A 22,832-nucleotide genomic window follows, 5' to 3' on the forward strand; every position below is an offset into this window, starting at 1 on the left:
GCTGCTGTCTGCCCGTGCAGCTCGGGCCCAGGCAGTGCGGGTGATTTTTGTTTTCATGCACCTTGGAGGACTGGAGCCAAGGTGCAGCAGGTAGGGCGTTTGCCTTGCACGCGGCTGACCCAGGTTCAATTCCTCCATCCCTCTCGGAGAGTCCTGCAAGCTACCGAGAGTATCCTGCCCACACGGCAGAGCCTGGCAAGTTACCTGTGGCATATTCGATATGCCAAAAACAGTATCAAGTCTCACAATGGAGACGTTACTGGTGCCCACTCGAGCAAATCGATGAACAATGGGACGACAGTGCTACAGTGCCCCCCTTGTAATAAAACAACCTGGAATGAAATGACATTATTCAAGGACTGGCCCTAGACGGCTGAGTGTTATCTGGGCACTGACTGGGGACTCCGGGGGGCCTCTGAGAGGGGACGTTGCTGGAGTATGGAATGAACTCTGAGTCAGGAGGGAAGACTGCTGATGGCGGGCCCGTGATTCCAAACCTCTAAGTGACAAGTCTGTTCAGCTGCCTGACGATACCACCATCGAATGTGGCTGTCTGAACCCACCGCGTTCTCGCCAGGCACTGCAGCAGCCCTTGAGGCTCAGAGAACCAGGAACTGCAGGAATCAAATTAAAGTCCACTCCAGTTTCCCCCTCTGAGCCACGTTCCCGCCCTCCTCCAATCTTTCTCATGGGAAATTCAAACACGCAGAGAAGCTGAAAGAATAACAGTAGCTTTCCAGAGCCCACCTTGGGACTTGTAATTCTGACGCACTTTTTCAGGTTTTCTTTTTCTTTTTGGATCACACCTGGTGATGGACAGGGGTTACTCCTGGCTCTGCACTCAGGAATTACTCAGGGCAGTTCTCGGGGGACCATATGGGATGCTGGGGATCGAACCCGGGTTGGCCGAGTGCAAGGCAAACGCCCTCCCCGCTGTGCTATAGCTCCAGCCCCCTTTTCAGGTTTTCTATACCAGTCTTTCTGCCTATTCGTATTGGATGAATCATTTTGAAGGAAGAGGTAAATGTTAGGACACTTCATTATTCAGTATCTCACCACCTCTGTCTTCTAAAAATGAGAACAGGGGGCTGGAGCGTTAGCACAGCGGGTAGGGCATTTGTCTTGCAAGCAGCCGACCCGGGTTCGATTCCCAGCATCCCATATGGTCCCCTGAGCACCACCAGGAGTAATTCCTGAGTGCAGAGCCAGGAGTAACCCCTGTGCAATGCTGGGTGTGACCCAAAAAGAATAAATAAATAAAAATAAAAATGAGAACAGGTTTCTGTGATGCCATGATTCTATGATTAGACCTGATTTTCTACTATCTAGCCTTCAGTAGAGATTCCATTGTCTTAAAAGTGACTTGTACAGGGGCTGGAGCAATAGCACAGTGGGTAGGGCATTTGCCTTGCACTCGGGAGACCCGGGTTCGATTCCCAGCATCCCATATGGTCCCCTGAGCATGGCCAGGAGTGATTCCTGAGTGCAGAACCAGGAGTAACCCCTGTGCATCGCCAGGTGTGACCCAAAAAAAAAAAGCAAAAAAAAAAAAGTGCCTTGTACAATCAGTCACTGTATCTTTCTTTAGTCTTTTGAAATCTAAGACCATCAAATTCAAGGTGATCTGGCCAATAGTTTTATCAAAGGCCCCACGTGCTATATTCTCGAAGACTACATCTATCTCCATTGCCAGCAGTGTGTGTATAAATAATCAAATTCTACTCAATGGACATATACTCAACTATGTAAAAGTACTGTGTGCAGCTCCTGGGCAGTCTGCTGCTGGAAACAGGTCTGATTGCTGGAACTCTGGCAGCCTCTGAATCTGTCAGCCCACAGGCCCCAATGCTGGAGAGAGCTTCACAGAACTGTCAAAACCAGCTCTTGTCATTGACTTCTCCACCTTTTTTTCTTCTGATATTTTTCAAGGTTTATTGCAAACGAAAATTGGTATATTGCTCACAAAAAAGAGATGTGTGGCAGGAAAGGCGGGCGGGGAATTGCACATATCATAGCCATGTTAATTACAGGACATTAAACTTCCCCACCTTTTTAAAAGAAAATAAACCTCTATGTGCTTGATTTGATGTTCACGGGGATTTTCTCTCCATTTAGTCAATTTTCTTTTTCCAGCCTATTAGAGAAGTCAGAGAGGTCCAGTGCAATCTTGCATGTATCTGGAAAACATGTTACCTGCTTCCTTCATGTCTGACACACATGCCAGACTCTCTCCATGAGGAATGTGCTGGGACTATGGCATTATCCGCCTGATCTCCAGGGATGACCCTGGGAATTCCCAGCTGGGAAAATTCCCGGAGGCACTTTGCGGTCACACACGGAATGGAGTGAGTGGCTTGCCACCTGCATCAGGAAATGTGGGAGCCGGGAGGGAATGACCTGGAGTTGGCACACGGCGGGTTTGTGAAACACTTGGGCAACAGCACAGGGCGAGACTCCAAAGGACAAGGCCTTCGGGCCAGAGCAGACAAGCAGCATGTGGACTCCTGGCATCTGAAGAGCTTTCCTGGGGGTGGAAAGGTTGATTCGGGAAGTGTGTCGTGGACAGGTGTTCCCGAGGGCAGGCAATCAATCTGGTGTCTCCCCCGAGGTCCCTCAAGTCACTAGAAGGATATGGTGGGCCCAGGAAAAACTTGGGCTCGGAGGGGCAAAACGTTGCCTGGGTCAGCACAACCCCATCGAGGAGGCCTGTGAAGACTGGAAGGTGTCTTGTACTGACATTTCATGTTGCCTTCAGGCCTGCGTGTTTTCAGAAACTGGCTGACCATTTGGGCTTGGCCATTCTCCTGGGCGCTGAGCCTATGAGTGGACCTAGTGACATCTGCCCTCACGGAGTGGAAACTGGAGCCCAAGTCTGGGACCCTGACAGAAATGGTGGCAGTTAGGTGAGAATCTCACTAGCTTTGAGACCCTGACATCACCTATATTTACTGTGACTATTCACGCACATGTTTCTGCATTTGCACAGACATGCCTCGTGTTTACAGAGTGCATAGGAGCGTTTAAGTGTGCGCTCAGGCCTATGACAAGAGCCTTTCCCCGTCCTCCCGACAGTCACTGCTTGAGATCCTGCTTCCGGCCAGTGGCTGTCTAAGTGTCGGGAGGAATACGTCTCCCACCTCCTCACCGTGTCTCAGACACAAACATCGCGAGAACCCAGAAGGCTGCAGCCGTGAGCCGTGGTGTTTGCCCAGAGAGGAGCGTGACGTGGTAACTCTGCTGCTTTCTCTGGGGGCAGGATGACTTCTGCACTGATTTGGGGAGGGGGAGGCAGCATGGGCCACACCTGGCAGTGTGCAGGGGTCTCTCCCAGCAGCACCTGTGTAGTCAGGGGTGAAACCCAGGCTTCCTGCATGCAAAATATGTGCTCAGTTACCTTATTTAGTAATTCTTTTGGTTTGGGGGCTATACCTGGTGTGATCAGGGCTTGTTCCTGGCTCTACACTCAGGGATCCTTTTTGGTGAGCTTGGGGGACCATATGGGATTCTGGGGGTGTCAAACTGGGTCGGCTGGGTGGAAGGCACACACTCTCCCCACTGTATTATCGCTCCAGCCTGCGCTCCCTTCTTTAAACTCTCTGGCCCTAATTTCATAGGATTTTCTGGAGCCGTGATTCTGTGACTCTGATTTCTTGCACTGACATCTCAAGAGCAGAGCTTGAGATGGACACCATTCCTTCTAGAGAGATCTGCCCTCGGACCAGGGGTGGATCAGGGCCTCGTTGGCACCAGCAGCCACTGTTCTTAAAACACGGTGTCAGGTGCTTTCCCTGGTCTATTTCCTAATGTTCTTCCCAGCCACGGACCCTGTGGCCTTTGCTCGCTTGCCCAGCGTGAGGCCCCTGACATAGTTAAAACATCAGCCTGTGCGCCGGCCCGGGGCCCAGTGTTTGAGATTTGCCGGCAGCCGGGAGTAGTGCTGGGAAGCAGCGTGCACGTTCCGGCACAGCGGGGTCTCCGGGCACCCCGGGTCACACGACTGAAGGGAAAGGAGGTGCCTTCAGAGAGGTGGGACAACAGGAACAATTTTGTTTCATCTCACTGAAAAAAAAATGTGTTTAATTTTCTCACCTGACAGCTGCTTATGCCCCCAAGAACGCAGTTTTCCATTAGTTCAGAGAGGATCATTTTCCCATTTTTACCCTCTCTGAAGTTGAGATGCCTCTCCAGCTTTGAATCATTTAATTAGCAGAGTTTTCCGATAGCTCACAGTACATTAAATTTGATGAAATATGTCAGTGGTTCTTGGGCTGGAGAGACAGTATCCTTAAATCTTCGGGATAAGCACCAGAAAAATAATACAAGTGTGTTGGGGTCTCAGCAGCCAGTCTGAGGCCCTGGCCAAATCCCCTGTCCTTAGAGACAGAAACAGGCTCTCTTCAAACAGGGCCCCAAGGCCCTGTGCCAGCACTCCACCCAGAAGGGCTCCCTGGTCGAGGAGATAGTGGGATAAAACTTGAAAGTCACCGCTTGTCTGAGCTAAGCATACCCGGCCTTGGAAGGAGGGAACATAAATCATCAATTAACATCTGTAAAGGGCCTAGCAAAATGTTTTCTTCAGAGCTGATAACCAGGTGTCCATCCCACCCACTCCTCCCTAAAATTTCTTCTTTAAATATTGGTATGTGAGCTCAATAAAATGAGAGTTGTGTTGACCTCCAACTCTCCCCTCTTTGCGTGGTTCTTTCTCGATGGCGGCGATAGGGTGGCCGCGGTGCGCAGGGGGGCAGGGCAGAGGCTTCTTCCCTTCCCACTCCCTCTCCTATAGGGAGTAAGTCCGGTGGCTGGGGGATCATACTCCAGTTTGCCGGGGTCTAATGGCCAGGACCCTGACACAAGTGTGTAAAAAAAATATCATCTAATACAGGATAACACAGAAACATTGAGAAAGGGGCTAGAGAAACACTCCCCGGGTAAGGTGTTGCTGTTCCTAGCTGACTCTGGGTTGAGTCTCAGCACAGATCTCGTCTCCTGAGCCCCACCTAGAAGTAAGCCCTGAGCACTGCTGGGCATTCCTCCAAGCCAAAAATCACTGTATCACTATCATCCTGTTGTTCATCAATTTACTTGAGCGGGTGCCAATAACCTCTCCATTCATCCCAGCCCTGAGATTTTAGCAGCCTCTCCTTACTCGTCTTTCCCAACAACTGGAGGCTCTTTTCAGGGTTAGGGGAATGAGACCTGTTATTGTTACTGTATTTGGCCAATTGAGTATGCCAGGGGGAGCTTGCCAGGCTCTTCTGTGTGGGCAGGATACTCTCGGTAGCTTGCCGGGCTCTCCGAGATGCATATATATATATAAATAAATATTTCCCTATGTGATGATGTATCTAGGAATATGTTCACTCATGCGTGAGGCTTGGCCTGAGCATGTGGAAAGCAGCCTGGAACGTGGAGGTGGTTGGGTAGTGGAGGTCGGCTGCCGGGGCTGGGTCCCTTGGGGTGGGTAGTGCCAATTACACAGTGAATAAAGATAAGCCATGAAAATATTAATCAAGGTGCCGGGGCAATAGTACAGCAGGTAGTGCATTTGCCTTGCACGTGGCCAACCCAGGTTCAATCCCTGGCTTCCCATGTGGTGCTCCAAGACCACCAGGAGTGATATCTGAGTGCAGAGCCAGGAATAAGCCCTGAGCATCATTGCTGTGGTCTCCCAAAATAAAAACAAACAACAACAAAGAAACCCCACTAACCAAAAGAAAGTTGGTATGTCTTGAGAAGTTTTGGACCAAGATACTTTTTTTTTTTGGGTAAGAATTCCAAAAGATTAATAAGGCAATTTAATAATTTTGGTCAATGGAAAAACATAAGAAACCTAAATTTGTTTGGCATTAAAAACAGAACTTAAGAGAAAATAGCCCATTTAAAAAATTTATTTTATTTTATTTATTGAATCACCGTGAGAACAGTTACAACGCTTTCAGGATTAAGTCTCAGTCATACAGTGACCAAACACCCATCCCTTCACCATTGCACATGTTCCACCACCAAGAACCCCCTCCCACTCCCACACTGCCTGTGTGGCAGATGATTGTGACTTTACTCTCTTTATTTTGATTGCATTCAATTTTTGACAAAAAACCCAATTATTATTTGGAGTTTTTCCCCCAACAATCAGACCTGTCGAAAAGGCATCTTTAGATCATTTGTTTTCTATTGCTGATAACGAAGAGCATATGATGTTGCATGGCCGCGCGGTTTTAGAATTCCGGTATTTTAGTAATTAAGTCCAGAGGTATTTCTGCCAGCAGCCGAAGAGGAAAAACTCCATTTGGCTATAAAGAGCTGAGCCTAGTTAGCAGACACCTAAGTGACGGATGAGAATGTCTCTCAAGAAGTGCGATCTACGGCAAAACCCTCCACGATATTGAAGATAAAGGTATCTTCAAAGGTGACACGGAACTAAGCAATCTAGTAAAAACAGAGATCAACAGATGGGACTACATTAAACTAAAAAGCTTCTGCACCGCAAGAGATACAGTGACCAGAATACAAAGACTATCCACAGAATGGGAAAGGATATTTACACAATACCCATCAGATAAGGGGTTGATATCAATGGTATATAAAGCACTGGTTGAACTCTACAAGAAGAAAACATCCAACCCCATCAAAAAATGGGGCGAAGAAATGAACAGAAACTTTACCAAGGAAGAAATACGAATGGCCAAAAGGCACATGAAAAAGTGCTCTGCATCACTAATCATCAGAGAGATGCAGATCAAAACAACCATGAGATACCACCTCACACCACAGAGACTAGCACACATCCAAAAGAACAAAAGCAACCGCTGTTGGAGAGGATGTGGGGAGAAAGGGACCCTTCTTCACTGCTGGTGGGAATGCCGACTGGTTCAGCCCTTCTGGAAAACAATTTGGACGATTCTAAAAAAATTAGATATTGAATTCCCATTTGACCCAGCAATACCACTGCTGGGAATATATCCCAGAGAGGCAAAAAAGTACAATCGAAACAACATCTGCACATGTATGTTCATCGCAGCACTGTTTACAATAGCCAGAATCTGGAAAAAACCCGAATGCCCCAAAATGGATGACTGGTTGAGGAAACTTTGGTACATCTATACAATGGAATACTATGCAGCTGTTAGAAAAAAGGAAGTCAAGAATTTTGTAGTTAAGTGGATGGGCATGAAAAGTTTCATGCTGAGTGAAATGAGTCAGAAAGAGAGAGACAGACATAGAAAGACTGCACTCATCTATGGTATATAGAATATCAGAGTGGGAGACTAACACCCAAGAACTGTAGAAATAAGTACCAGGAGGTTGACCCCATGGCTTAGAGGCTGGCCTCACGTTCCGGGGAAAGGGCAACTCAGAGAAGCGATCACCAACTACATTGTAGTCGAAGGCCATGTGGGGGAAGGGAGTTGCGGGCTGAATGAGGGCTAGAGACTGAGCACAGCGGCCACTCAACACCTTTATTGCAAATCACAACAGCTAATTAGAGAGAGAGAACAGAAGGGAATGCCCTGCCACAGTGGCAGGGTGGGGTGGGGGGGAGATGGGATTGGGGAGGGTGGGAGGGACGCTGGGTTTACGGGTGGTGGAGAATGGGCACTGGTGAAGGGATGGGTTCCCGAACTTTGTATGAGGGAAGTATAAGCACAAAAGTGTATAAATCTGTAACTGTACCCTCACGGTGATTCTCTAATTAAAAATAAATAAATTATAAAAAAAAAAAAAGAAGTGCGATCTACTCCACAGCCCCTCCTGCCCAGCACCGCTGGGGCAGCCCTGCCAGTGCCACAGACTGGCCCGAGTGCCACGTGGTCACGCTGGCACCGTTGGATGGTCCAAGAACTACCAACTGAAGAAGCTAAAGCCTCTGAACAACTCTAGGGCCACAAACACAAAGAAGCTGTGCTCTGGGGTCGCTGCACGGATGCAGACGTCTCTTCTTTGACATTATGGGTCCCCTCCCCCCCCCTCTCTCTCTCTCCTCTCCTGTCCCTCCTTTTATATATATATCTATGTATCTACATATTTGTTTGTTTTGAGGCCACACCTGGCAGTGCTCAGAGCCCCTAGAGGTGCTCAGGGGACCATAGGGGGTGCTGAGTATCAAACCCGGGTTGACTGCATGCAAGGCAAATGCCTTACCAGCTGTACAATCATTCTGGCCCCATCTCTCTTATAAGTTTTAGTAAAAATATTGACTTTATGAAAGTTGAAAGTAAAATGAAATTTATTAGTTACACAGGCGGGGGGGCTAAGGGTGGGAGGCTAGGGGCGAGGGGGGGTTAGGGGTGTGGGGGTGCGGGGTGGAGCTATACTGGGATTCTTGGTGGTGGAATATGTGCACTGGTGAAGGGATGGGTATTCGAACATTGTATAACTGAGATTTAAACCTGAAAGCTTTGTAACTTTCCACATGGTGACTTAATAAAAAAATTTAAAAAAAATATTGACTTTACCTAAAAAGAATAATAAAAAGCACTGCTACTTTTTTGTCTGCTTGTTTTGGGGTCATGGCTGGCTCAGGCCTTGCTCTAGACTCTGTGCTCAGGGGACCATATGTGGTGCCAGGGATCGAATCTGGGTCAGCTGAGTGCAAGGCAAAAAAGTCCTACTTGCTGTACTATCACACCAGCCTCCTTCTACTTTCCTTTTCATTGTTTTGAACCACACACCACACCCAGCAGTGCTCAGGAATACTCCCATTATAGTGCTCTGGTGGTGCTCAGGAGCCCATGAGGTGAATCAAACCTGGGCTTCCTGTAGACAAAGCTTTGTGTTTGTGTGCATGCTTTTTTTTTTTTTTGGCTTTTTGGGTCACACCCAGCAATGCTCAGGGGTTACTCCTGGCTTTGCACTCAGGAATTACTCCTGGCTGTGCTTGGGGGACCATATGGGATGCCGGGGATCGAACCCGGGTCGGCCACATGCAAGGCAAATGCCCTACCCGCTGTGCTATCGCTCCGGCCCCCTGTGCATGCTTTGTAGATAACTTCGAGCTATCTCCTCTGGCCCCAGAACTGTCTGAAGTTAAATGGAGTCCTGCTGGTGCCAAGGCAGGACACTAGGATGAGCCTCTGGACGCTGCCCTGCAAGCAGAAAGCAGAACCGAGGCCCCATTTTGAGTTAAGTGGGCAAGCTAAAACTTGTGAGTCCAGATGATCTGGGAAAGTAGACCGTGCTTTCATACGCTCGCCTGGTCATACATTATCTGGGCAGTACAAAGCAGCAATTTTCCCCTCTCTTACACATCCTTCATCTGGCTTGACCTTCAAGTATAGTACGGAGCTTCTCTTTGTATTTTGTGTAACCAACTACAAGAACGTGGGAGACGTGATCTATAGAACCTACGTGTCCAGCTCCATATCTTCCTCTGACGTCTTAATCATTACAACATAACTTTGACAAGACAATGTATACCCTGATGTTCTTTTGACGAATGCTCATCCTATAACTTTGACAAGACAATGTATACCCTGATGTTCTTTTGACGAATGCTCATCCTATAACTTGTTAGTGATTCTTTCTCTATGATGAAGTCATTAGGATAAAAAAAATAGAATAAAATAATGATAAAATAATGATAAAAAAATAGAATAAAAGGATGCCTCTGGCAATCACTCTTGGTCATGAGCCAGATTGATGCCTTGAGCCTCCATGCTCTCTACATTCCTCTCGAGTGTCTTATCTCTGTGCCTTGGACTGACTGACTGACATCACTTCATGCAACAGAGTCCAATGAAACAGACCACACAGCAGGCTAGGATTAGCTCAGGGCTTACTCTTGGCTTTGTGCTTGGGCCCTGATGGGTCTCAGGGGCCACATGTAGTGCCCAGAATTGAGCTGGCATCAGCAGCGTGAGGGGCGAGGATCTCAACCTCTCTTCTATCTCTCTGGCCCTTTTAAAGATTTTTCTTATAAAAGTTAAATCATAGAATATTTGTTGTTTTGGTTCTGGTCTCTTTTACTTAGCATAACGTTTTCAATATTTATTCATGTTGCAGCATGAGGCACGTGACTTTCTAGACATGTAGATCATAGTTGGCTGCATCTCTGTGCCACACTGTGTACCATTCTGTTGAAAGGACTTGGACTGATTGTCTCTTGCGGCTACTGTGAATTGCCTCCTGGATGGAACCTGCTGGACTCAGACTGGGTGGGCCTCTCAGCAAAACAGTACAAAGACTTCTCAAAAACTGAACACTATGGAACAGAGAGACAGATCAATGGGCTGAGAGTATGCTTTTTGCATGTAGGAAGCCTGGGTTCAATCAATAGCACCCACATGGTCCTTCAAGCACTTCCAGGAGTGGTCCCCAAACAAAAACAAATTAAAAATAGAACTACCATATGACCCAATGATTACAGTTCTTGATATCTACTCTCCAAAGAACATGAATAGTTAATTCAAAATATATATGTACATATATGCTTATTGTGACACTATTTTTTGTAGTCAAGATTTGGAAACAACTCCTGTGCCCCAACAACAGATAAGTGGATTAAAAAGCTGAGGTATCTATACACAATGGAATACTACTCAGCAATAAAAATGACAAAAGCTTGAATTTTGCTATAAGGGGTAGAAATCAAAGGAAATCAAATTAAGCAAAGTAAGTCAGAAGATAACAAATACCAGATGATTTCACTCACTCATGGTGTATTTCTACAAAGAGTAAGGAAGTGAGGGAGGAGGCAATGTCCCATGAAAACAAACCCTCAGACTCTGACCACTGACTGAGGCGACCAGCACCCAGGGCTTACGGATAATAAGAAGAGATACTGGCACACCACATTATGGAGATGGGTGTCACATTATATTCCTAAAACATTACACTCTTCTAAACCACTGTCATCAAAATAAAATAAAATGTGTTAGTATTGAGGTAACATAGTTCACAATAGTGTTGACACTTATGTCTTTGCATCACACTGAAATGCCAAAGACCCTCTGTCTCTGACTCTGGGTCCCTTTGCAGTCTGTGAGGCTGCAGGATGCTTGTCGACTCTGTGCTGAGAACAAGCAAAAACCTCTCTGTATCATCCCAACGTTAGTCTGCATGTGGCTCAAGTACCCACTGGGGTGACTTTCTGCCAAGAGTATCCAGAGAGGCACAATAAATAAATCTTGATTTCAGGTTGAACTCTCTTAAGCAACAGGGAGATGTCAACACGGGAAATAGCAGTGAAGAGGAAATGTTTTCTTCAGCACCACATTTCAGCCAGGGCACAGGAGTTTGGGAGGGGGTTGAAATAACCCAAATCCCCCCCCTTTTTTTTTTGGCGGGGGGAAGTGCTGAAAATGCTCCAAAACTAAGAGACTGGCCCTCCTGATGGCCGCTGATTACGGGAACTCCCGGGCAGCTCCCCTCGGCCATGAAGTGGGTGCCAGGCTCCCCCGGGCCTCCTGAAAGCATAGCCAGGGAAACTTGGCGTGAAGCAAGAGCCGGTCTCTTATCAGGGATGTTGTTTGTGGTTTTGTTGTTGGAAAATGCCCAGTTTGAGCAAGAACAAACTGTGTAGACACAGGGATTACAAAATCGGGGTGTGTGTATGTGGAGCGGGAGGGGGGGGGTGCTGGGGAAGCCAGGAGGGCATAAAAGCACAGGCTGGGCCTCCCACAGCACTGCCCGTCACACTCAGGCCAGGCCAAGATGAGGTGAGTCTGCCCTCGTGCCTCTCTCCTTCCTCCTGATCTCCTCTGACCCTGCCTCCATCCTTTCTCCACATGACGCCCAGGGAAAAAGAGAAACCTGCGGGGCACACAGGGGGGTGGGGGTGGGGCAAATGGGCACTCGACAGAGCATCAAAGGGTTAATGTAAGTCAGCTGTGTTAAGCCTGCCAGGTACTTGCCGGTGGGAGATACCAACCCTGCAAGGCAGTGAGTTCCCAAACAGAGGCTCAACTCTAATGGTTTTCAATGTTATGCTTCAACTCTGTATGGAAAATTCCCAAAGTACAGAGAGACTCGAGCCCGGAGCCCTCCCGCTCCCATCTCACTCCTGTTCTGACTGTGTCCTGGGTTGAGGGGCCTGCGGGAGGCGGGCTCTGTGACCGCGGGCTCACCCCTCGTCTTCCCTTCCTGCTAGTTGTTCCCTGGTACTTCTGCAGAATTCCCAGGAGGATGGAACTTGCTGGAACTGGGCCGGCTGGGAAGCTATAGATCAGGAACGTGGTGGGTGGGTGGAAAAGTTTCTGGTTCTTGCAGGTCACTAGTTCTTGTTTCTTTTCAATGGCCTGATGGGAGCAGTGTGAGTGTGTGTGTGTGATTGTGCGTGCCTGTATGCATGCGCATGTGTATAAGCATGTGTGCACATACGTGTACATGTATGTGAGTAGTGTGTGACCCTGTGCTCCTTCCCGTCTCCTCTCTGCAGTGCCCTGGGAGCTGTGATCGCCCTCCTTCTCTGGGGACAACTGTTTGCTCTGGACGTGGGCAACGAGGTCACAGATGCTGCAGGTGGGTCGGAGCTGTACAGAACAGCACTGCTGACCCCTGGGCCCCCCCAGGAGAGCCACACCTGCTTCTCATCTTGCCCCTCGGGAGCGCTTGGCCTCTGCTGGGCGGAGGGAGGCTGGGTGCAGAGGGCCTTCCTCATGCCTCACCTCCACCGGTCAGTGGGGCAATTCCCAAAGGAGAACCCTTGTCACCCTGCTTCGTCCCCCTGCAGATGACAGCTGCCCGAAGCCCCCTCCGATTGCAAACGGCTACGTGGAGCACCAGGTGCGCTACCGGTGCCAGAAGCACTACCGGCTGCGCAATGGAGGAGGTGAGACACCCTGCCTGCAGCCGGCTTCCTGCTCTCCTCAGAGCTAGGAGAATCCGAGTCAGTTTCGTCACCAGGACCTTGTCTCTCTGAGCAAACTAGTACTTCTCAGCTTCAAGCCCTGCCTGTGATTAATGGCGCATCTCCGAGACTGACAGGCTAAAGGGATGTGGTGGAAGGAGCAAGGACAGGGCGTGGCACGGAGGCTACTGTCATTCTCATGTCGCTCCTGAGGGGTGGGGGGTGGCCCCCAAATCAGGATGACACCCACCCGCCCTGCCTGCCCCTGCCCACCACCGGCCCCTGGCACTGGCCTTCAGTGCCCCTGCGCCGCGTCCTCTGGGTCTCCGGGTCCAACTCTCCCCTTCCGTTTCAGGAGTGTACACCCTCGACAGCGAGAAGCGCTGGGTCAGCGAGGAGCTTGGAGAGCAGCTCCCCGAGTGTGAAGCAGGTAGGCGGGTGGGCAGCGTGCGCGCAGGGGAGGCCACGGGGGCCGCGCTGCTCCAGACGCACCTTCTTGGTGTCTTCTGAGCACGCCAGAGCCAGGTGAGGTCCAGGGCAAGCTCGAGTGGCTGAGCAGACGTGAGCAGTGACTATGAGGCGTTGGGGGAGCCCACCAAGATCTTGCTCATTTGGGGGTGCGCATTCCCTGAGGCTTGGGCCCCGGAGTGCAGACAGTTGCTCGGGGAGCCCAGGCCGGGCTCAGCAGGCTGCACATACAGGGAAGCAGCCCACGCCCTTAGGAGAGAGACTACCCAGAGGGCCGGGGCTGGTGACAGTGGCCGCCTGCTGCCCTCTCCGCTTGGAGCGGGAGGACCCTGGCCCCTGTCTGCTTCCGGGGTGGCGAGCAGCTAGCCCGCTTCCAAGCGCTGTGATATCTGTGAAGTTGAGTCTTAAGGCGAGGCTGCCAGAGAGCCAGCTTCCAGCTGATATCCAGGGAGGGTGAATGCGACAGCCCCTCATCCTTCTAGCGCATTCCAGGAACTGGGGTCAGGCCTCGGGGGCATGGCCCGTTTGGAGGCTTATGGGGGCTAGCAGCCAGCATCCGGAAACCTGGCCCGCCTGTTTCTTTCCAACGGTGAGGGCTGGCACAGGAGGAGCAGGTGTGAGGGCAGAGCTGGCCACGGGCCTCACGAGCAAAGGCAGCGTGGCTGAGGCTCACGGGCTGCTCTCCTCCGCAGTGTGTGGGAAGCCAAAGAATCCCGTGACGCAGGTGCAGCGGATCCTGGGTGGCTCAGTGGACGCCAAGGGCAGCTTTCCCTGGCAGGCCAAGATGGTCTCGCACCACAACCTCACCTCGGGGGCCACGCTGATCCACGAGCAGTGGCTGCTGACCACGGTCAAGAATCTCCTCCTGGGCCACCCCGAAGGGACGGCGGCGAAAGACATTGCGCCCACGCTGAGACTCTACCTGGGCCGGGGGCAGCAAGTACAGGTGGAGAAAGTGGTTTTCCACCCCGACCCCGCCAACGTGGACATCGGGCTCATCAAACTCAAAGAGAAGGTGCCCATCAATGAGAGAGTGATGCCCATCTGCCTCCCTTCTCAGGACTACGCCCAAGTGGGGCGCGTGGGCTACGTATCTGGCTGGGGGCGGAATGCCAACTTCAGGTTTACAGAGCTGCTCAAGTACGTCATGCTGCCTGTGGCAGACCAGAAGGACTGTGTGGAGCACTACGAGGGCAGCACCGAGCCTGCCAAGAAGGCTTCCAAGAGCCCTGTTGGGGTCCAGCCCATACTGAATGAGCACACCTTCTGCGCCGGCATGTCCCGGTACCAGGAAGACACCTGCTATGGTGATGCGGGCAGCGCCTTCGCCGTCCATGACCTGGAGGAAGATACCTGGTACGCCGCCGGCATCCTGAGCTTCGATAAGAGCTGTCAGGTGGCCGAGTACGGGGTATACGTGAAGGTGACCTCCATCCTGGACTGGGTCCGGGAAACCATGGCTGAGGGCTAGGTCAAGGTTGGCAGTTTGCCCCAGCCGGTAGTACTTCATGCCAGGAGGGCACCCAAGGTGGAAGTGAGGTATGACATGTGCAGGTAATGGGGGCCCCTGCCCTATCTGGGGCTGAGTGCACGCACCACACGGTCCCCTAAGCATCACTGGAAGTGAGTACTAAGCACAGAGCTGGGAGTACCAACAGATGTGACCCTCCAAACCCAAACAATGAGTACAATCATAATAAAGCGCTTTCTTTGGACTCATTTGGTACTGACTTTTGTCTTGGATCTTTCCTATCCTCACAGTTGGTTTGACCAAGCAACTGAGCAATGCCCTGGGCATGTGCCCAGAACTGAGCTGACTGGCATCCAGCACAGGGGAATGCCCAGCATGATCCTGCCATTCCTAGTTTTAGGCACAAAGAAACACTCCCAGAAGTGAGGTACCTGTCACACAAGACAGTGGGCAGCCCAGCTAACCCCCGGGCCCCAGGTCTGGGCTCTTCCCTACAGCCATTTGCCTCTTGAAGTGAATCAAGAGAAAGGGTGCAGGCCCGGTGGGAAGAGGCAACTTCATAGCACAGACAACACACGGGACAGAAACCAAGCAAGATGGGGAAAAGGGCCAGCAAGGGTCACAATGTGGCTCTCATGAACTTGCCAAGTGCCTTAAGTGCTATGGCCATCAGCTGCTGCCTCTCCCTGTGGCTTCTCCCATCAGCCTCTGGTCTCTCCCCGGGGGCTTCTCCCATCAGCCGCTGCCTCTCTCCTCTGGGGGCTTCTCCCATCAGCCTCTGGCCTCTCCCCTGGAAGCTTCTGCAGGCCCCGTCGAAGCCCCTGCCTTCGCATACTGGGGTGCTGAGAGAAGCCTGGATTACCTGCTGCCGTCCACCCCACAGATCAGGGCCTTCCTCCTGGGGGTTCCGAGAGGATAAAAACTTATAAACTGAATAAACCAGGACTCGGTTTTAAGTCTGTGCCATGAGGATCTCAAGATAAAACACACTTGCCTGCTCTCAGCTGAGAACTGCTTATGTCAGCAGAAATGGGGTGGTAAGAACTGGAGGTGAGTTGAGTGAGGGACAGGCGGGGCACGTAGGAGTGTGGGGCGTCTGGGGTGGACGGGAGACCTTCTTGCTCCCGTAACCATCAACGTTTCTGGGGCAGGAGAGACGATACAGCGGGTAAGACTTCTGTCTTGCACATGGCTGATCCGGGCTCAATCCCTGGCATCCCTTATGGTCCTCCGAGCCCACCAGGATGGAGCCCCGAGCAACGGCAGGTGTGGCCCCCAAACAATACAAACATCAACAACAAGAATCAACTTTCCCGTTTATTTGTGTATCAGATAATCCTGCTGCGGAGGCCTCTGTTTTAGGGCCTACAGACAAGCAAACAGAGACTGACCTGCTGCCCACGGTCTGCACCGGGAGCGCTGCAGTGCGGGGCCCCACTCAGCTGGCCCAGCCTTCCGCCTCGGGCCTGTTTTCCGTATCAGTCCACTTCTCCCTCGAGGGGGCACTGGGCACATTGCCACAGGCCGCCAGCGCCCAGGCCGGCGGCATTTAGGAGCGGCTTCCACAGGCACCTTCCCGTCAACTCTGCCATCAGTGAAGGTGCTAAATGTCTTGATAGAGAAGATCGTACTTGGGGATATTCTTGGGATCAATCGGACTTTGGACAATAAGTTTCCCTCTCATTGCTCCTCGGTAAATTACTTCAATCAAATCTATGAAATCTTGTTTGGTTTTGAAACTTCCCACAAACTTGGTGTGATCTGGAGACCTGAGGAGCATACACAGAAGAGAAACCACTGTTCTCAGCACGCCTCCTGCTGCCGGAAACGGCCGGCTCTGACACTGGGGCAGCAGCCGTGCTCTGGTCAGTGAGACTTTAGACACCAAGCCTGATGCTGACTTTTCCGCTGTGATTATGGGGCCCGTGTCATATCTGACAATAACCAGGGCTAGGCTTAAAAAAAAAAAATGGAATGGAAAAAGCTTCTGCTTCAAAGCCCATTTTTGTGCCTTTTCCGGTCACTGCCGAGTACAGTTCCCGGGGGCTGGGGGCTGTGCACAGTCTACATGTCTCGGAGTTCTACTTACTTCTACAATTTTGGGTTTGTTTTATGGGTCACAGCTGGCAGTGCTCAGGGATCCCTCCTGTTGGGGCTCGGGGACCCGTATGGGGTTCCAAGTATCAAATCTAGGTCAGCCCTCACGACAAGCACCCCACTCACCATACTAATGCTTCAACTTTTGAGTGGTATTTTTTACTATTTCAAGCATGTTTATAAAATTAAAAAATATCTATATTTTTAAAATTAATTACCAGTGAGAAGTGGCCATGCTTTCAGTTTTAAGTGTGTATCTTTTTCACAAAAAATGGAAACCATCACAATTTTTTTAATGTACTCTTTTCAAGTGTCCTATACTACGTTTTCTTGCAGTCATTAAAAATGTACAACATCACAGTGACTTGATATCTAATAATTTTCTGTCAATATCTTACATTCTAAACGTCATAATGGTGGCATGAATGAAAGTATAGCCAATTTTCCCTCTTTCATGATTGTTTACTTCAGGTAAATTTTTGGAAATACAATAGCTGGATTAAAAAATCTTATACATTTTTAAGGTATTACATTTGTGTCATAAATTGTTCCTAAAAACAACTGTAACTAATTAACAGTAAAACCAACTCTAAGCTAGGAAAACAAGTCACTTGAAAATTACTTAAAAAAACCCCAACACGGGCCGGAGCGATAGCACAGCGGGTAGGGCGTTTGCCTTGCACGCGGCCGACCCGGGTTCGATCCCCGGCATCCCATATGGTCCCCCAAGCACCGCCAGGAGTAATTCCTGAGTGCAGAGCCAGGAGTAACCCCTGAGCATCGCTGGGTGTGACCCAAAAAGAAAAAAAAAAAAAAAAACCCCAACACTTGAAACATATTAGGGGCCGGAGAGAGAGAGTACAGCAGGTAGGGCACTTGTTTTGCACATAGCTGTTCCATCCGCAGCGTCCCATATGGTCCCCCGAGCACTGTAGAGCCAGAGGTAATCCCTGAGCATTGCATGGTGTGGCCCCAAACCCAAAAACAAACAAGCAATAACAAAAAAGGAAAATCCTGGGAAATCTTTTCAAAGTTGCTCTGTACGTTTTGAACTGAAGGATGGTTTGAGCATTACAAATCTTAACTCTCTTTCACACTTAAGTAGGAAAAAACACATTCCCCACTAAACCCAAAACCCTCATTTCTTAGCCAAATTTCATATAAAAAATTAGAGAGGGCAGCGAGGGACGGCTCAAGGAACAGGAGCACATGCTCCGCGCGGGGGAAAGCCAGGTGCAGTCCTCAGCAGGGTGTGGCCCCCAAACAAACACACGGAGAGAGAGGGAGCATCAAACAGTAACAAAGAGGATACCATGCCATGCCAATAATGAAAAGTTAATGAAAAGTGAACTGAAAGCTTAAGGAGCAATAACTTCATTGTAACTTACCCATAATCGACTTTCATGTGCTGCCCGTTGAAGAAGAACACCGTGGAGGGAATATAACTGATGTCAAAGTAGTGTGTGTACACTGGAGTTCGGTCCACGTCTACTAGGTAGATGGTGGCCATTTTACTCAGGTCAGCGGCGGTTTTAGCGAGCTGCAAAGGGAGACAGAAGCAGTTGACAATGGAGGGAGGGTGGACATGTCTACTGTGAAACAGAATTCAGAGCTATGCTTGAAAACGCTATATTGGTCCAGACCCTGGCACATCTGGGTCCCATGTGGTCTTGGTTCAGAGTTCGATTCCCTGTTGGCAGATGTATGTGTGCCCTGAACAACTGTGCCAATTCATTTCTTTCCTTTCTTTTTGGTTTGTTTTGGGGTTGCACCTGTGATGCTCAGGGGTCATTCCTGGCTCTGCACTTGGGAGTCACTCTGGTGGTGCTCAGGACTAAATAGGATGCTGGAGACTGACCCCGATTGGCCATGTGCAAGGCAAGTGCCTTACCCACTGTACTAAAATCGCTCTGACCCTGATTTTCTTTGCTATTTTGGTCTAGAGGAATGTCTGAAGTTGGCAATGTGGCTTGGCGCTAGACTAAAGGCCTCGCACCTGAGTCCAGAGCACAGAGCACAAACCAAACCAACCCAGCCTCAATCAAAACGCTATATGGGTCCATAAAATCCAAGTGCATTTAAGCAAAAACCAAAAGTCAGAAATAATTAATACAGAAATGGAAATTTCCTCAACTGTCTTTTCTTGCAGTCCTCTCCAAGACAATTTTGTTAATAATAGCAGAGCAAACATTCCTATGGGCATGCACAATTCTAGTCCCTATTTTGCAGACAGGAAAACCACAGCCAGAGGAGATGATCTCCCTTAATGAGGCAGCCGGCAGGCAGGCAGGCCAGATACTAACCCAGGTGGCCTGGCTGTCTCTTGACCCCTCCCCTACCTCGGAGGGGCACAACCTTCTCACCTCCCTCCACCCCAGGTTAACGCATCAGGCACCCATTTTTTAATCACAATAAATATAAATACTCATATTTTGATCCACATAGTGCTTGTGGACTTAGACTCTCTCCATTATTATTATTATTACTTTTGGTTTGGGGGGCCGGAGCGATAGCGGTAGGGTGTTCGCCTTTCACGCGGCCGACCTGGGTTTGATTCCTTCGCGTATTCAATGTGGCGTACTGGATATGCCAAAGGCAGTAACAATAAGTCTCACAATGAGACGTTACTTGAACAAATCAATGAGCAATGGGATGACAGTGACAGTGATTACTTGGTTTGGGGGGCCACACCTGGCAGTGCTCAGGAGTTACTCCTGGCTCTGTACTCAGGAATCATTCCTGGTGGGCTCAGGTGCCGAGGACTGAACTGGGGTTGGCTGCAGCAAGGCAAGTGCCCTACTCAGTTTTTCTTCTTCTTTTGTTTTTTGTTTTTGGGGTCACACCTGGCGATGCACAAGGGTTACTCCTGGTTCTGCACTCAGAAATGACTCCTGGAGGTGCTCGGGGGACCATATGGGATGTCTGGGATCGAACCTGGGTTGACCACGTTCAAGGCAAATGCCCTACCTGCTGTTACTATCGCTCCAGTCCCCGAGTGCCCTCCTCATTGTACTATCTCTCCGGCCCCTAGTTTCTCTCTCTTATAAACAGGCCAGAGTGGGAAGATGCCCTGGGAAGTTAAGAGGCAGCCCCCGGGCCCAGCATCATTAACGAAGTCCATAACCATCCCCGTAGTCCACACCCCAGCTCTGCAACTCATGGCGGAGTGTGTAGGGATCACCTGCCTGCTTCACACTGATTTCCCTGCTCGACAAGAGTCGGTCTCACTATCTCGCTGATGGGGACTTTGGATAATGTTCAGAGGGCTCGTGAGATGCTCAAAGGGCTGAAGCGCGGGGTCTGCACAGGGGAAGCCTGGATCAATCCCTCTCTGTTCCCTTTCATACTCTTTGTACATGTTTAAGAATATAGACATTCAGAAAAAACTGGATTAAAAAAAAGTTACTTACAATATCATCCAGTTGCAGACAGACAGGATCCTCATCTCTCCCAAACCTGAGCACCAATACCTTCTCTGCAGTGCATTTTATTGCCTGGTCAACTTCCTTTTTGCTAGTCAGTTTGGGCAAAAGGAAGCTCATCTTGAAGTAAAGACTTGCTGTCCTGAAATAAAGTCCATGTTTTGAGACTGATTATATGAATCTGAATTTAAAAAAATCACTGTCACTATCATCCCATTCCTCATCGATTTCCTCAAGTGGGCACCAGTAACATCTCCATTGTGAGACTTATTACTGTCATATTGAATATGCAACGTGTATTTTGCCAGGCTCAGCCGAGCAGGCGAGATACTCTCGGTAACTTGCTGGCCTCTCCGAGAGGGGCGAAGGAATCGAACCTAGGTCGGCTGCATGCAAGGCAAATGCCCTACCCACTGTACTATTGCTCCAGCACAGCGGAAAAATATCAAAGTATGTATTTATATAGTTTACAAAGAGGCAACAGAGACAAATATCCTGAGGCCAAAAACACAGTTCAGCGGGCTGTGTGCATGCTCTGGCCAGGAGGCCCAGGCTTGACCCCTGGGAAGCAAGCAAAGCCCTGAGTACCCCCAACCACCACTGGCTGTGACCATCCCCCAAAAGATACACTATGACAAATCTCTGTCAACTTGAGTTCCTACCCCTTTCCTCAAGCCACGTCCTGAGTTCTATTTGTTTCCCACGCTTCTTCCAGCGTTCGTTATGCGCTCGCAAGTAAATACACATATTACTTTATGTGTTTTCTCCCTCTTTTACCCAAAAGATAGCCTACTGTGGCAGTCGGGGCCCCTGCAGGCTATAGATATCCTTGGATAGGGGAGCTGGAAGAGACTGTCATCACAGAGGGTATAGGAGAACCACATGCCAGGGGCAGCGCGGACCACACAGTGAGGGGAGCAAGGCAAGTGCTGTACCACCAAGCCTCATTCCCCGCCAACAGGCCAGCCTCAGTGAGGACAGCTAAAGGGGGAAATCCTGGGTTCAATCTCTGGCACAACAGAAGGAAGTAAACACACATATTTAAGTCCTCATCACCCTGGCCCCTGGTAGACCTAACCAACCAAGCAAGAGCAAAACAAAACCGTCCTTCACTTCTGTATGTTACTGATAAAGACACGGTCATGAGGGGAGGAAAAAGAGGGAGAAAACGTCTATGGCACAGGCTGCCAACTCGAAAGAGGTACAAATGAACCATGAATATATTTGGGAAGTTGAGTAAGCCAAGGAAAGCAAATAACAGATATATTTAAAAATTAGGGGCTGGAGTGATAGCACAGTGGGTAGGGCGTTTGCCTTGCATGCGGCCAACCTGGGTTTGAATCCCAGCATCCCATATGGTCCCCTGAGCACTGCCAGGGATGATTCCTGAGTGCATGAGCCAGGAGTGACTCCTGTGCATCGCCGGGTGTGACCCCAAAAGAAAAAAAAGTCCACCTAGCTGACAAAAATTAAACAATGCCAACAGAGTCAATGATGGTGGCAGAGGCATTCAGACTCTCTGCGGGAAGATGGAAAAGCAAAGCTTGTTGAGAAATAAAATGGAAATATACTTGAGCTATGTGTTCACAGGTGAGCCCGGATTCTTAGAAACGAGGCAGGCAGAAGAGCGCAATGAAGCAGGGGCAGAGGGGACCCATCCGTTACAACAGTGAGGAAACAGCAGCCACGAGTAGGGACTCGGTGACCTAAGGACGGCACAGTTACACGGCACCCGGAAATCCCGAGTTGGAGCTGAGCATTCCATTCCGCATACACTGATCTCATCAGGGAAAAAAAGTTGCAAAAGCCGCCAGCTGTGGGCCCAGGGGTGAGCTGCAATTCACACACACGTATGTGCGAGGAAAAAGAAACAACTGGAAGGAAACACCGCAGAGCCCTGCCGGGGGCCGCCTGCGCAGACTGGGGTGTGCGTGCAGCCCGGTGAGGGGTGTTTCAGGAGACCGTGTCACCGACAAGCCGCCTAACCACCACGCCCGGAGCTGCTCAGGAGCAGGAAAACCAACTCCTCGGAGACGCAAACACTGAGCTCGCTGGAGATGGAGAAACTGAGGCACCAACCACCCCACGAGAGGGAAACCATGGCCCTTCACTGCTCCGCTGACGCTTCTCTGCGGCGAAGACGACGGCCCCGGAAAGCCCGCGGGGTCCTGATCCCCCCTCGCGTCCCACGCACCGCCCGGGCTCCTCTCGGGGCTCCCTCCCTCGCCCCCACGTCACCCAAGTCACCCGCAAAGAACACCCGGGTGGTTCCGTCTCTCCTCAGGGCCCGGGGCGTCGCGCGGAGCTCTCCGCGCCTCAGACGGCCGCGTCCTGCTCCCCCAACATCCACGAACCCCCGACCGACGGAGACAGGAGCCCGGGGCGGGTCTCCCGGGGCCAGCGCTGCAGCGGAAGGCGACACCGACTGGGTCAGTCCCTGCTCGGAGAGCCGTCGGCGCCCCTCACGCGCACTCCGCAGTGCCTTCCCTCGACCCAATCCTGCAGGTTCCAGATTCCCAGGGAACCCTCAGGCGGTCGCCTAGCAACACTCACTAACGGGGCCGGAAACGGAAAAAGAAGAGGCACC

The 22,832-nt window shown here is 50.3% G+C and overlaps 2 protein-coding genes across 4 annotated transcripts; one reads left to right on the top strand and one right to left on the bottom strand.

The window, feature by feature from the left end:
- Window positions 1–902: 902 nt before the first annotated feature.
- On the bottom strand, window positions 903–22,817 carry TXNL4B (thioredoxin like 4B). Of its 3 annotated transcripts, none has more exons than XM_055145675.1 (4): window positions 22,493–22,817; window positions 20,234–20,387; window positions 18,212–18,363; window positions 903–2,706 (listed from the first exon to the last, which is right to left on the bottom strand). In XM_055145675.1, the coding sequence occupies exons 2-4, from the start codon at window positions 20,363–20,365 to the stop codon at window positions 2,622–2,624; spliced, it is 369 nt and encodes a 122-aa protein (XP_055001650.1). In that variant the 5' UTR covers window positions 20,366–20,387; window positions 22,493–22,817; the 3' UTR covers window positions 903–2,621. The 3 variants fall into 3 exon arrangements, with proteins under 3 accessions (XP_055001650.1, XP_004600612.1, XP_055001649.1); XM_004600555.2 differs by lacking the exon at window positions 903–2,706 and adding an exon at window positions 16,031–16,495 and having other exon boundaries at window positions 22,493–22,813; XM_055145674.1 differs by lacking the exon at window positions 903–2,706 and adding an exon at window positions 17,625–17,752.
- Window positions 11,630–14,958, top strand: LOC101541302 (haptoglobin). Its single transcript, XM_004600887.2, has 5 exons — window positions 11,630–11,657; window positions 12,377–12,459; window positions 12,671–12,769; window positions 13,143–13,217; window positions 13,948–14,958. The coding sequence occupies exons 1-5, from the start codon at window positions 11,653–11,655 to the stop codon at window positions 14,724–14,726; spliced, it is 1,041 nt and encodes a 346-aa protein (XP_004600944.1). The 5' UTR covers window positions 11,630–11,652; the 3' UTR covers window positions 14,727–14,958.
- Window positions 22,818–22,832: the final 15 nt, after the last annotated feature.

The sequence above is a fragment of the Sorex araneus genome, chromosome 8 (assembly GCF_027595985.1).
Source record: "Sorex araneus isolate mSorAra2 chromosome 8, mSorAra2.pri, whole genome shotgun sequence".
Taxonomy (NCBI): domain Eukaryota; kingdom Metazoa; phylum Chordata; class Mammalia; order Eulipotyphla; family Soricidae; genus Sorex; species Sorex araneus.

What these genes read in the sequence shown, in the direction of transcription:
- TXNL4B (XM_004600555.2), bottom strand. Translation starts at nt 20,365, where the DNA reads ATGAGCTTCCTTTTGCCCAAACTGACTAGCAAAAAGGAAGTTGACCAG. An exon ending in GTCTGCAACTGGATGATATT is followed by an intron (nt 18,364 to 20,233) that starts GTAAGTAACTTT and finishes CTCCCTTTGCAG; the next exon opens with CTCGCTAAAACCGCCGCTGA. An exon ending in CACATGAAAGTCGATTATGG is followed by an intron (nt 16,496 to 18,211) that starts GTAAGTTACAAT and finishes TATGCTCCTCAG; the next exon opens with GTCTCCAGATCACACCAAGT.
- LOC101541302 (XM_004600887.2), top strand. An exon ending in CGAGGTCACAGATGCTGCAG is followed by an intron (nt 12,460 to 12,670) that starts GTGGGTCGGAGC and finishes GTCCCCCTGCAG; the next exon opens with ATGACAGCTGCCCGAAGCCC. An exon ending in CCGGCTGCGCAATGGAGGAG is followed by an intron (nt 12,770 to 13,142) that starts GTGAGACACCCT and finishes CTTCCGTTTCAG; the next exon opens with GAGTGTACACCCTCGACAGC.